The 13787-nt window shown below is 44.7% G+C and overlaps 1 protein-coding gene across 6 annotated transcripts in view; it reads right to left on the reverse strand.

The window, feature by feature from the left end:
• Positions 1–13787, reverse strand: part of PHF14 (PHD finger protein 14) — a 791087-nt gene that overhangs the window by 514644 nt on the left and 262656 nt on the right. For 3 of the 6 annotated variants that reach the window (XM_069211832.1, XM_069211834.1, XM_069211835.1), the window contains exon 15: positions 11075–11218. In XM_069211832.1, the coding sequence (XP_069067933.1) occupies positions 11075–11218 (144 nt within the window). The remainder of the gene's footprint in view (positions 1–11074; positions 11219–13787) is intronic. The other 3 variants (XM_069211833.1, XM_069211836.1, XM_069211837.1) reach the window with 1 other exon arrangement.

A 13787-nucleotide genomic window follows, 5' to 3' on the forward strand; every position in this document is an offset into this window, starting at 1 on the left:
TAGCTATAACTGAAATCAAACTTTTCTGAAAGAAAACATACTAATAGGGAGGGAATAGTTCTTCTATCATATATAGTTAATAATATTAATGAAAATCAACGCATAAATGAGAGCAAGGCACATACAGCGGAAGCTGATTAGGGTGAAGAAACATGTTTCACCTTTAAGTCTTTTCAGCAAATCTCTTCTTAGAGTTTTACTGCTCAGCATACATTCAGGATAATAAGTGGTTTTCAATGGCACATGTCCTGTACGGCAGTTTAAGGAAGCTGAAGAAGCTTCTGACACACGGTTTTCCTCAAGCTGGAGGGGGGGGAGCTATTATAAAAGCCCCAAATCCTTGACCCATACGTAGAGGCAGGAAGACATTGCGTATTATATACTTTCATAAAGGGTAAAATAATTTCTCTCCCGCTAACTCTGGAGAGAATAAAAATCGCTCCAGCTGACCTGCTCATGGCATGCTCAAGCTGTGGTTGCCTAGCGCCCCAGGAAGTAAAAATTACAGCCAGATAACTAAAATCCTTTACACTACACTGTGACTGGCCTTTAATAATAAGCTCATGAATATCAGTTATGCCAGGTCCACAAGCCATGATTTACCATAGTTTGTGGACTGGTCAGGACTAGCCATAAACTGGACAAAGCGGTCCACCAGCACCCGCAAAGTATTCCGAATCCAGGTCTATAAGACTGAGTTGTCTGCGTAGAGCAGTGCTGGCACCTATCTGCCAGCAACTCTAGGAGTATCTAAGAAGGTGGATATCAGGCAAGAACAGAGGCCATTGATATATAACATAAGAAGAGGGGGTGGGCAAAATGCAGCCTTGCCGCACGCCATGTTTAGGCAAAATTCCAGGGACACTTCACCAAATGGGCTCAAGTGCACTGTAGCTGCCAGATCAGTGTGCAGATTGCACAAATAATTCACCAGAGGTGCCTCTACACCCATGTCTAGCAGACCCAGCCACAACTTAGATATATTAACAGAATCAAATGCTGTTGAGAGGCTCATGAAGGCCAAGTACAGAGGGCAGCACCGAGAAAAAGTATACTTGTTGACTACTAAACTAAAATTTAGGCACAACTCTGCTCTACCCAGTCCTGATCGAACCCCACATTGGAAGGAAGAGAAAATGTCTTTCTCTTGAGCCCAAACAGCAAGGCGGTTGTAGTTCACGGTGCCAATAATTTTGACTGTGCTATCTAATAAAGGTATTGGCCCATACTATTTCGGGGACAAACAATCTCCTTTTCTGAAAATGGGCACAATGATCTAGAGTTTCCAGGAGCCTGGGATATGCACGCTAAAAGAACTGTTAAAAACATTGGTAATCAAAGGACCCCAGCAGGCGGCATTACATCTTATAAGGTCGATTGTTACCCCGTCTGGTCCAGGTGCCTTACTGCCTGTGCTGTGGTTTCTGGCCAGTTCTACCTCCGACTATGATGGGTGGCACATTTTTTAACCTGCTGAGTAAAGATATAGATTCCTCGGTGTTTTCCTCCAGATGATATATGTCAGAGAAGTGTGCCACCCAGTCAAATCTTAAGATGTGACATGGCAACAAAGAGGTATCAGAGGTACTTCTTGACCTAATTCTATTGACTGTGTCCCAAAATAACTTATTATTACCCGCCATGGCCGATTACAAAGTTTTCCAATTCAACTTGTGCAGGGCCTCCTTCCTAGTTTTAAGGGCAAGGAAGGTTTGGCAGTCAAACCCAACCTCAGCCTGCACTCTCGGTGAAACAGCTAAGGCACGCCTTAGCCGTTGGTTTGTCGTTGAGCAGTGCTCATCAAACCATTGTGGGTCACCCTTAGCTATGGGCAGAGGTTTAAGAAGGAATTGTTTGAAGGCCTGGCGAAGGGCCTTGGAATGAGCTGACATAACATTTCCACAGACTTCTGTCAAGCAATAAAGAAATAGCCCCAGATGCTTGTTCAAAAATTAGCCCAAAACAACACAAGGGTCTTTGAGGCGCCAAACAAGTCTGAACCCATCTGTGGAATGCTGTAAAGAAATAATATTAGTGGTGGGGTTAGACCTACTTAGGGGCAACAGCCCTAAAGCTGACAAGGCGTTGTGATCATCCCACTCTGTCTGCACAACCTCCCCTTTAATAAATCGCTGTAAGAGATCCCTAGTTAAAAAATTTAATTAATAGTTGATGGACGGCCATGCTCTCTAAATGTTCGTGGAGAGTGCTCATCCTCACTTAGAGTGTCAACTAAATCAATCACATTATGTTCAGACAAAGATCTGGCTAATTCGACTCCCCTCACTTCACTGAGGTCTCTCCCTTGAAATCTCCCCCGTCCATAACGGGCCTGCCAGTTTCGCATTGAAGTACAAGTTACTTACCTTTGGTAACTATATATCTGGTAGAGACATTTTCTAGTTGAAGATTCCTTACCTTAGAATTTTCTCTCAGGCGTCAGACTGGATTCGGAGATTTTTTTGTTCGAGCAATACCCTTGTGAATCAGTAGGTGGCATCGGTTGACTCCGTGGACGTCATAGGCGTCATAGTCGCCATGATGATGTCGGGAGTAGCACATAGACGCAGCCTTCGTGCAGTGATGTCAGAGCGCTAAGAACACTGAGATTGGTGCGCCAGAGCTAAGGAACTGAAGGGGGAATCCCTGCCCCTAAAAATCAGTTCGCAAGCCAGGAGAATGGGTGGGAAATAAGGAATCTGCAACTAGAATATGACTATCAGATATTTTGTTACCGAAGGTAAGTAACTTGTACATCTGATAGAGACTTCTAGTTGCAGATTCCTTACCTTAGATGACATACCCAAGCAATGCCACCCTCGGATGTGGGCTGTGAACCAAGATCATACTCTTAAGTCCTGCAGGACCAAACAACTAAACTAGCCGTCCCGACGGACCGGACTGTCCAGGCAGTAGTGTTTCGCAAACGTGTGCAGGGACGCCCACGTAGCTGCTTGGCAGATATCCAGGACAGGAATTCCGCATGCTAACGCAGTGGAAGCACCAGTTGCTCTGGTGGAAGGAGCACGCAAGCCCTCGGGGTTGCTTCTTGGCCAAAGCGTAGCACATTTTGATGCAAAGTACCCCCCATCGAGAGATGGTACGTTTTTGCACCGTCTTCCCTTTTTTTACACCCACATACCTGACAAAGAGTTGATCGTCCACCCGGAAATCTTTAGTACAATTAAGATAGAATGCCAACACTCTTTTTGGATCGAGACAGTGGAGTCTCTCTTCCTCATGAGATAGATGTGGATGTGCATAAAAACTAGGTAAGGTGATGGACTGGCCTACGTAAAAAGGTGTAACGACCTTGGGAAGGAAGGAAGCCTTAGTGCGCAACACCACTTTGTCAGGGTGCACAGACAAGTAGGGGGGCTTTGAAGAAAGAGCCTGAAGCTCACTCACTCTGCGAGCAGAAGTGATGGCAACCAGAAAAACAGTCTTGAAAGTAAGAAGCTGTAATGGACAGTTGTGCATCAGCTCAAAGGGAGTACACATTAAGAAAGTAAGAAGATTGAGGTACCACTGAGGCATGATAAATGGAGTAGGAGGAAACAAATGGGTGAGACCCTTAAGGAAGCAGCTGACAATAGGAGACTTGAAGAGTGAAGGCTGACCAGGTAATCTAAGAAAGGCCGAGATGGCTGATAAGTAACCGTTAAGGGTGCCCAAAGAGAGAACCCTGCTGGGCTAAAGAAAGAATTAACAAAAGAACCTCAGAAAGAGGAGCAGAGAGGGGGTCAACAGATTTGTTGGAACACCATGCCACAAATTTGTGCCAATGATAGGCATATACCATTTTGGTGGAGGGACGCCTGGCTGCCAAGATAACATTGCAGAATTTGGGCAGAAGATCAAAAGTCATCAACTGTTGACGCTCAATCTCCATGCATGAAGGCAGAGATTGGACAGGTTTGGGTGGAGAACCGTCCACTGTTGCTGCAACAGAAGATCCTCCCGAAGAGACAGTCTGAGTGGAGGATCGATGGAAATGCTCAATAGCTCTGGATACCAGACTCTCTGTGCCCAGTCCGGAGCCACCAAGATGATTGGGCCCAGTCGTTCCAGATCTTCTTGAGAACTCTGGGCAGAAGTGGTATAGGTGGAAAGGCGTAAAGGATGCCGGAGTTCCACTCGAGACGAAAAGTGTCTCAGAGCGAGTTCTGCCTTGGAAACTTCAACGCGCAAAACAGCTGACATTGCACGTTCTCTGTGGAGGCGAACAGATCTAACCAAGGCTCTCCCCACTGCTGAAAGAGACCTTGCGCCACCTCTGCATGGAGACGCCATTCGCGATCGGCTGTGCATCGACGGCTGAGTTTGTCCGCTCTAGCGTTGAGAGAACCCACCAGATGTTGAACCATCAGGGTAAAGCCCTGATGTTACAGCCAAGTCCAGAGGCATAGTGCCTCCTGACAAAGGGTCCAGGACCCTACTCCGCCCTGCTTGTTGCAGTACCACATGGCTGCAGTATTGTCCGTGAACACCTGCACTACTTTCCCTTTGAGAGAGGGAAGAAATGCTTTCAACGCAAGCCTGATCGCACGGAGTTCCAGAAGATTGATATGGAGCCCTGACTCCGCCAGAGACAAGAGGCCTCTGATCGCCACCTCTCCCATGTAGCCGCCCAAACCCAGAAGTGACACATCTGTCACTATAGATAGATCTGGTTGGGGAAGGGAGAGGGATCTGCCACGGACCCTATCCGGATTCAAAAGCTACCACTGCAGGTCTTTTACAGTCCCCTCCGAGATCTGGACCAATTCGGAGAGATTCCCCTGATGCTGCGCCCACTGGAACTTCAAGTCCCACGGCAGAGCCTGCATATGCCATCTGGCACATATTACTAGCAGGATGCAGGAGGCCATGGGGCCCAGCAGCCTCAGAGTCAGGTCTCACCGAAACCCAAGACAGAGGCTATAAGATCTGAATCATAGCCTGAATGTCTGGGAGTCGCTTTTCGGGAGGATAAGCCCGAAACTGCACTGTGTCCAGAACAGCTCCGATGAAGGGGAGCCTCTAAGAGGGACTCCGGTGTATCTTTGGCATGTTTATAGTGAACCCCAGCGTGTGCAGGAGGTTCGCTGTAGTCTGAAGGTGGGAGACGACTTTCTGGGGCGAGTCCGCCTTCAACAGACAGTCGTCGAGGCAGGGGAAGACTGATACCCCTAGCCTGCGCAGATGAGCTGCAACCACCACCACCACTTTTGTGAACATCCAAAGGGGCGCTGGTAAGGCCTAAGGGGAGCACGATAAACTGAAAGTGCTCGTGACCTACCACAAATCGTAGGTAATGTCTGTGGGCAGGCAGGATGGGGATGTGGAAATAAGCGTTCTGCAAGTCCGACGTTACCATCTAGTCTCCTGGGTCCATGGCAGACAGAAACTGAGCCAGGTGAGCATTTTTAATTTCTCTTTCTTGAGGAAGTAGTTTAGGTCCCGAAGGTCTAGGATAGGACTTAAGGCCTTGTCCTTTTTTGGCACCAGAAAGAATAACAACCATGACCTACTTCGGGTACAGGGACATCAGTGAGGACTTCACTGAATGGCAAAAGGGGCTCGGATGTGGAAGCCCCTGGCTGCAGCACCTCCGTCAGGAGTTTGGACCTGACCTCTACAGTAGGAAGCTCAAGGCCAAGGACCTCAGCTGCCCTACTGACCACCATATCATAAGTTGCTCCCTCCTCCGTGCCCACGGTAGGAGGAGACAGTATGCCAGCATTTGGAGAAGTATCCAGACCACTGGCATTGCCCAATTCCTGAGCCCAGTCCAAAGATGGGTCATCCTGGTATTCATAAGCGTCTAGGGACCCCTCCAATCCTTCCCCGAATTTGTACCTATAGAAAAAAAAAGGTTCCAAATCCGACCTGGGGCGAATAGAGCCCACCGAAGACAAAGGCGGCATCGGCCGATGCCGCTCCGACTCAGAGTCGTCGGGGATAAGGATCGGGTCGACGTCGATAGTAGGCACTACCGACGTCGGAGGCATCGATAATCGACCGGGCGCCGGTGAAGGTCTCAATGGTGCGACCGGATCCGCGAGCAGATCCGGAGGGGACCTCAGTGGCCGGAGCCAAAGCTGCAGGCGCAGAACCCGAAGGCCCCTCAACCGAACCCCTTGGGCCTGAAGGCGCTGTATCGGGGTTGGTCCGCCCAAAGATGAGGCACATGGCCTCATAGAATTCTTTACGTTGGGCGGGGGTCGCTCCAGCTCCAAGGACAGAGGCCTGGAGTGTCGATGCTCCTCCCGTGTCGCGTCAGCTGAGCGACTGGGCGAAGTGGGAGAGCGATGGGACCTCTTCGACGACTTCTTTTTCTTACCTGCACACAAAGGTTTCGAAGATGAGAAGTGGTGATGGCTCCGCAAACAGTCTCGAGACCTTCCTCTTGATCGAGACCGGGACTTACGTGGAGTTGAGTGCCAGGCCACCATGGGTTTGAGGGACCGCTCCCTCAAGGCCTTCGGGTGCATGGCCCGGCACTCGGAGCATGACTTTGGGTCGTGGTCGCGCACCGGACACCCCAAACAAACCTGATGCGGATCCGTCACTGACGTCATGCGGTGACAGTCCTTGCACGGCTTGAAACCGGTCTTCAGGGACATACTCAACGCACTAAGTATCTCACAAAAACTCGACAAAACGATCGAAGTCGGAAAAAAGAGACCATGGTAGCTCTCTCCGTATCTGTGCGTGATGCGGAAAGAAAAGAACTGATGTCACTGCATGAAGGCTGCGTCTATGTACTACTCCTGACGTCATCCCAGCGACTAAAACGCCAATGACACCCGTGGAGTCAACCGACGCCACCCACCGACGCGCAAGGGTATTGCTCAAAGAAAAATCTCTGGATCCAGTCTGGCGCCTGGGGGAAATGCTAAGGTAAGGAATCTGCAAAAGAAGTCTCTATCAGATACAGATGCCTCAAAGAGGCCATGTCTGTTAGGGCCTCGCTGAATGACAGTATTGGCTCCAACATGGCAGGAGATTTCCATCAACAAATTTGCTTTTATATAATAGTTATCAGTAGCAACCCAAGTATGTCTGTTGCCCTATGGACAACAAACACAAACGAGGCACTTTCCTCTATGGATGGCCCTAGAGAAGATTTTAATTCAGTTCCAGGAGAGGGGTCTACACTACTAGCATCTTGTACATCCATGCTAAATCAAGCAGCAGTGTAATCAGGAGGGAGTAGATTGTCTGCCTCCTCCTGATTGTCATCAGCGTGTGGCACATTCAGAAGCCACTGAACTGCACCTGAATCCAAACCAAACAGGGCCTCCATCCTGCTCTAGGACTGGCATCAAGGGAGAGGCTGGGGGTAATACAATGTCAGTGGTTGCAGTCTGATGATTTTATGCACAACATGGCCCTGGTGCAGATCCATCTTTGCGGAGCCTGCATCTGGAACAGAAACAACAGAGTCTGGGTGGGCTCTAGTATTTCAGGAATTTGCAAAGCCTCTCCAGACATGGGGAACTATGGGCGATTGTTGGCAAGGAGCTTGCAGAGGGCCCACCAGGGTCAGTAGGTGCTAGGGAATGACTCGCCAGCACAGGTGTGACTGGGGACTAAAGCCCAGAGGCACTTCAAGAGGAGGGGACATGTTTTTAAAATATTGCAGCAAGGTCTCTCTTAAGGCCTCTATCTGAGGCCTTAGTGTTTGCTGTTGTGTGGAATATCTTGCATGCCTTGGCATTATGTGTGCACTGCTAAAGACATGAAATTGTTTTAGATTAAATGTCACATTTCTTAAACGCTTTGAAAGGAACATCATTGCATTAGACAAGGAGCTGAAGGATGCAAAATTTGCTAATTGTTCTTCCCAATTGTGTGTAAGCATTATTAAATTGGATCTCATGGGTTCTGTGAGGCTGAGGTATAGTACGGGTATGGCCTTACAGGTGTAAGGATAGTGTGATGAGTCATGTGTTGGAGGTTCTGCATGAGCGCACACCCATGTCTGTCTGACCAACAGGGCTAGAGTGCCATAGATCAGAAACTGACCAGCCAATATGTCGGGAGACTGGTGCACAGTTGTTGAAATATCTGTAAAGCCCCATCGATCAGGATGTCAATTTTGTGCCAATCCACTGTCAGCAGATTTTGAATGTACTTAATATTTGGAGTAAAACCACAGTAGGAGTTCTGGGGAGTAAGGAGCAGCAGTTCTGGTGCACATTCGGGCATTAGGCATTGACTCAAGCAGTAACATGCCATTTGCATTAAACTTGTATTTAGTTTTGGTGGAAAATATATCTAGTTGATGCATTATTGCAAAACATTAATTGCCTTCAAAAGAGAGTTGTCTCTCTTAAATGTTCTTTCCAACTTCAGTCAAGGCTCCCATGCAGAAATTGTGTAACATGGCTTTAAATGCTTCCCATTCCACGCCTTTTACAAAGGCAGTTTTCAACAGTTTTTGTGAAAAACAATTACATAATTTTCTTTAGCTCCATCTGACTTCTGCATGCTCACCAACCTAGTCTGAAATTTCTAAGTGGTTACAGGAGTACAACGCATGTCTATAAACATCAGAGCTCTTGATGTATGGTCACAGATGTACCTAGGTACTCTACATTTTTTTTTAAGTTGTTTATTCTCCCTATCTGTTAACAGAAAGTCAATCTTTGACTATTAAGAGTATGGAATAGTAAAAGGAATGACCCCCATCTGTCTATTTATTCATCCACATGAAAAGATTCCATATGTCATTTAGTCCATAGTTCCTCCTCATGCTCAACAGTTCAGTACACTTTGCCACAGCAATACTGGGGTAGCCCTGAATGGGTTCCTTGCCATTTCTAATGTATAATGAAGTCCCCTATCAATATATGTTATGTGACATTTAAACACCCACATTTTCCAATTTACCATTCATCATCATCATCGAACCACTTAAAAACATGAATAATACGCTGTATTTAACCCTGAATGGGAGCCCTCTTTAAGATTATGTAAAAGAGGGAATCCTACCCAATACTATTCATCCCTACCAATGCTCACCATACCCATGTTGATTTCTTGTCATAGGGCTATTACTATTACCCCTTCTAATCAGATATGGATGGAGCCTGTCACACATCATCACTCCATTCATTCCCTTTGGGTTCCAACAAAATATCCTGATAACCATCATCTGTCCCTTAACTATCATTCAAACAGTAACTGCAGAAATGAGGTGCAACTGTCTGGCTCAACACGTATGGCAACAAAATACACATTGCACATACTAAAATCATTAACCAAACAATCATGATGTAAAACAAGTCAATACTCCCCCAAGTTTTCAATTCCCTCCTGCACTGCTAATTACCCCACATATTAAATCAGTAATGAAATCTTCTACAACATCATTCATAATATAACTGCAAAATTTTGCAATAAAATTACTGATGAGAAAACTGTGTTTGGTTGGGCTCAAGTTATAGTTTCTTGAGAATAGTATAACAATAAGTTGAATTTCTATGGTTTTGTGCATGTAAAATCTGAACCTAATTTATAACATTCCTGTAACCTTTGGCTTTATAGAGAAAAAATATATATATATATATGTATACACACACACACACACACAAAGACGAAGGGGCTTTATAATAGCCTTATTTGTCTGCTGGTATGCTTACCTTAAATTACAATTTGCTTCTGCCCACCAGAGAGTACAGTGTGGGGAAATGGGAAAGCCTACTTTATTTATTGGCACTCTTACACTGAGTGACAGCTTTTTCCCCGACCATATGCGGACACCTATCTAAAATGAAGTGCACTGCAGTGATGGACCAATACTTTAGTTGCGAATTGTTTTTCTTTCCATTTGATATATTTAAAAAATATATAGATCTCTTGTGTTTTAAAGCAACGTCTTCATGTTACAACGATTCAAAACCAACAGTACCTGCCTTCATGCCAATAAGAATAATTTTCCTGTGATGTGCATTAAAACTAAGAGTTTACATCCCTGTTCTCAGAACACCTGACTTGGAAAGCCCCTTTACTGTTCTATTAAAATATAAGAAGTGGGTATTTTTCTATATTTTAACATCTGAACTGCAATCAGGTAGGCTTTACGTTTAGGAGGCGGTATGGTTTCTATTTTCCTTTTTTGGCTTTTGTATTCAATCAAAATTAACCAAAGCATTAGCTTGGGTGCCATATCTGTTGTCTTTGCCAATATTTGTTTTCAACTATTGTCCTCTTCACTATGCTAAGAATGAGCGCTCTTAAAAGGCTTACAGTGCCATGCCTGTAGTTCTGTGTTTTACTATCTTGATGACGTAATGAGTTCACCAAAATAAATATCCTTCCCGGTCCCTCAAAGGGGGGGGTCGGAATAGTAAGAACTATGAAACCGAACAAAAAAATATATGGATTGTGCGATGTTACGCATTAACAGTGTGTTGATTTCATTTTAAGAAATGACCCATAATTTGCCTTATGAAACATGTTAAATGTCAGTAAGATTTTTTTTTTGTTTTTATTGATGAGAAACGCCAGATACACTGATGATAATAAACGGAGGAAGAAAGCTGGAGTTAAGGTGGGAGAAATAAAATGCCTTTCTTAAATATAGTGGTTATGTGTGCATCAAATGTTGTAAAGACCTCTTTACAAAAAAATAAGTACTAAACATGTGAAATACCGGGCTATGACTAGAACCCTAACAACTAACAGCAAGCACGTCCTTAACTGGCCATTTAGGCAACTTAACACACATATTTGCTTCACTTTGTCATACTTTGACCCAAGTCATGGTGAGGCAGAGGGTGGTGAAGGTTGAAAAGATTACTTCATAGTAGCAGGAAAATACTCCAAGAGTTAAAATCAAATATGAAACTCAAACAAGTAGTCTAAGAGACGTTCTCAGGGTGAAGGGGAACAGACAAGAGAATACAAGGTTCACTCTGAGATCACAGCAGGTATAAACCTTGGCATTTATCATCAAAGTGCACCATTTGCATAATGAACTATCAGAAAGAGTTAAAAAAGGAAATTGTTTTATCATTTCTTAAAGATGGACTAATTAATACGGCCTCAGAATCTTATTAGGTAAATGTATGTGATTTATTACCGATAGAAATTCAAGCGGAGGAGATGGTTCCATGGATAAATCCAATTGCCTCAAGGAGCCTGGAGAGAGCTTTCCTCTTTTAAGGTCCTCAGCTTGGCCCAAATGAACCTGGGAGCTTCTCCGTCTTCCTCTGGTACAATGCTTCTAGGGGAAAGGGCAAAGGTAACCATAAATGGAATCATACTAGTTTACTAATTACATTACAATAACAAGTATCAACTGTTCAATACCTGACCAATGGATAAATGAACAGTAGGCTGCTTTGAGAGACAAAGCATAACTGGATGATTCACGCTCATTCACTTTTTAAAGTTCTTATGACCTCGCCGGCAGCACTGAAGAGATAACTCGCAGCATCCGGGAGCTCAGACTAGGTTTTAGCTGCACATATCCAAGATAGAGCTACAGTATGTTAAACATTCACTACAGGCCATCTTTGCTAAGGACACAATGATATCCTTGGAAATGCCCCAAGGGGCTTATGTTCGAGGAGGAGAGAAGTTTAAGACCAAACCAATGAGGCCTTGAATTGAGTCAACATGCATCAAAAGCTACAATCTGCACTTAAAGACCTGGAAGCGAGGTGAGAAAAAAGCCAGAGTAGTGCAAAAGCAGTACAGGAGCGGTATGTTCTGAATTATTGGTCTATCTATAAGCCGTGAAGGCAGGAAACACTTTAGTTTTAAAAAGTATATCTTAAAATTATGGGAACCAGTCAAGTATCACCAGATGTGAAATGCACCACAAAGCAGCACCTCTGAAATGTAAATGGCAGAAACATTCAAGGTCAGCCATGGCAGCTTCTTTGCTGCTACACAGAAAGATATGTCCCTTTCATTGGCTTGAAAAAATGTACTGGCATATAAACAATTCATGCCACCTTACTTATTTTGAGTAGATGACGACTTTGGTTAAAGAGGACAAACATCTAAAAGACATTAACATACTGCTCTCTAGAAAAAAGGCGATCTTGCTGAATAGGCCTTTTTTAGCCACTGAGAATTTTACTTTTTGCCCCCCAAAAAAATATTTTACACCATGCTTATAACACGGGGTATAATTTCCTTTGCATTAGCCCTTAAATAAAATCACAATCATAGCTTGTGAAACAGCTGTGATGACAATAATTATACATTTGTAAAAGAATATAAAACAATTGGTAAAGCATGCTTTGCAGGGGACTTAAGCACCCAATGCAGACATCTGTGTTTGACTACATCATAAATTGAATTCACAGCAAGTCAAACAATGGCTTTCTTCAATCTGGGATCGGATACACCGACTACCCTTGAAACAGGTAACAGTAAAAAGTATTATTTACAGTGCTTAAAATGTCGAAAATGTGGTACTTAGGGCTACATAGATTATCATTTGCAGCAAGCAAGCAATGGTGCATTTAGGGCACCAGTGCCAAAGAAGCAACACAGCACAATTAAGAGGACATGGGAACAAGAACCCAAAAGAGCTCTGACGGGAACCAACACAGCTAGACATCACCATGGTTTTCAGGACCAAGCAAAGAGACAAGTAAACGCTTAGAAGTGGGCTTTCACAAAAATCATACTTGTGAGGGCGGAGGTGGATTTAGAAAGAGCAGAGAATGATTTGCGATGAAGTGGGGGAAACGTTGCAAGTGCAAAAAGTACAATGACAAGGGATTAGAGAGCGTGAAGGAGGCTGAGTCCAGTGGAAAGCTGGAGAGCAGCAGGTGGGATAAACGGGGAAGGATAGTGCAGACTGCCAAACGGCGGGAACTGAAATATTCTACGGTGACACCGAACTAATCAAATGCAGGAGACAAGAGGCCCTGGATTACAATGAAGGCAACACAAACCGCAAAAATGGAGCAGGCGCTGACATCGTACCTGAGCAGGGGGTGGGAAGTTTCATTAAGCCAGACGCACGTTTAGATTAAGACTTCATATGTACTATTTGTAGAGGCTGAGTAAGAAAAAGACGTCAGCTGGAGAACTAAGTGAAGAGGGAGAATCAGACGAAGTGGGATGTGGAGTTAAATATCTGCTATTTTAGAGGTTGGGAAACGGATCGCCCAGTAGCAGGTAAGTTGCCGACAGTTGATTTTGTTCATAACCTGAAGAAAGATGTGATATTTCAAAATAAAGTGGCAGAAGTACTAATAAAAAAAATAAAATAAAAAAATTTAAAAAAAAAAAACATGAATGAGTTGTACTAACCCCAGTGACATAAGCCAAATGGCAGTGCTGACAGTTTAGAGGGGCCCAGGGGCTCACTTATGAAAACAAGAAATGTCTCAGCAAAAAAGGGGGGCTGGGATGGATAAAACATATACATTTTACATCAGCTGGCGTGCTAATGCATTTTAATTATTCTTTAGCGGGATTGTTGTTTTGACAGATTAACAAGAAACTAAACTGGCTGATTATTTAACACTCGAAAGGTGTCACCTTGCGACACAGTGGAAGATACACAGTTTTAAACTTTGCGATGTCCTAATAACTTACAAATTAAACCACGTTGGGACACACTGCAAAGGGTCATGTGTCTAAGAGTTTGATGGCATCTCGAAACGTGAGCAGTTAGGCAGGAATGTTCGGTTTATTGGAGGGGGCGCAGAGGCTGGCCATGTGCGTAGGAGTAGTGGGTATTTATTCTGGCCGATTAACATAAGCCTCCTGCCCGGAAGGAAGCCCTGTTGCTCCGATGCAGGTCGGCTGTGGGCAGAGAAGCTCTC

The sequence above is a fragment of the Pleurodeles waltl genome, chromosome 10, assembly GCF_031143425.1.
Source record: "Pleurodeles waltl isolate 20211129_DDA chromosome 10, aPleWal1.hap1.20221129, whole genome shotgun sequence".
Lineage (NCBI taxonomy): Eukaryota > Metazoa > Chordata > Amphibia > Caudata > Salamandridae > Pleurodeles > Pleurodeles waltl.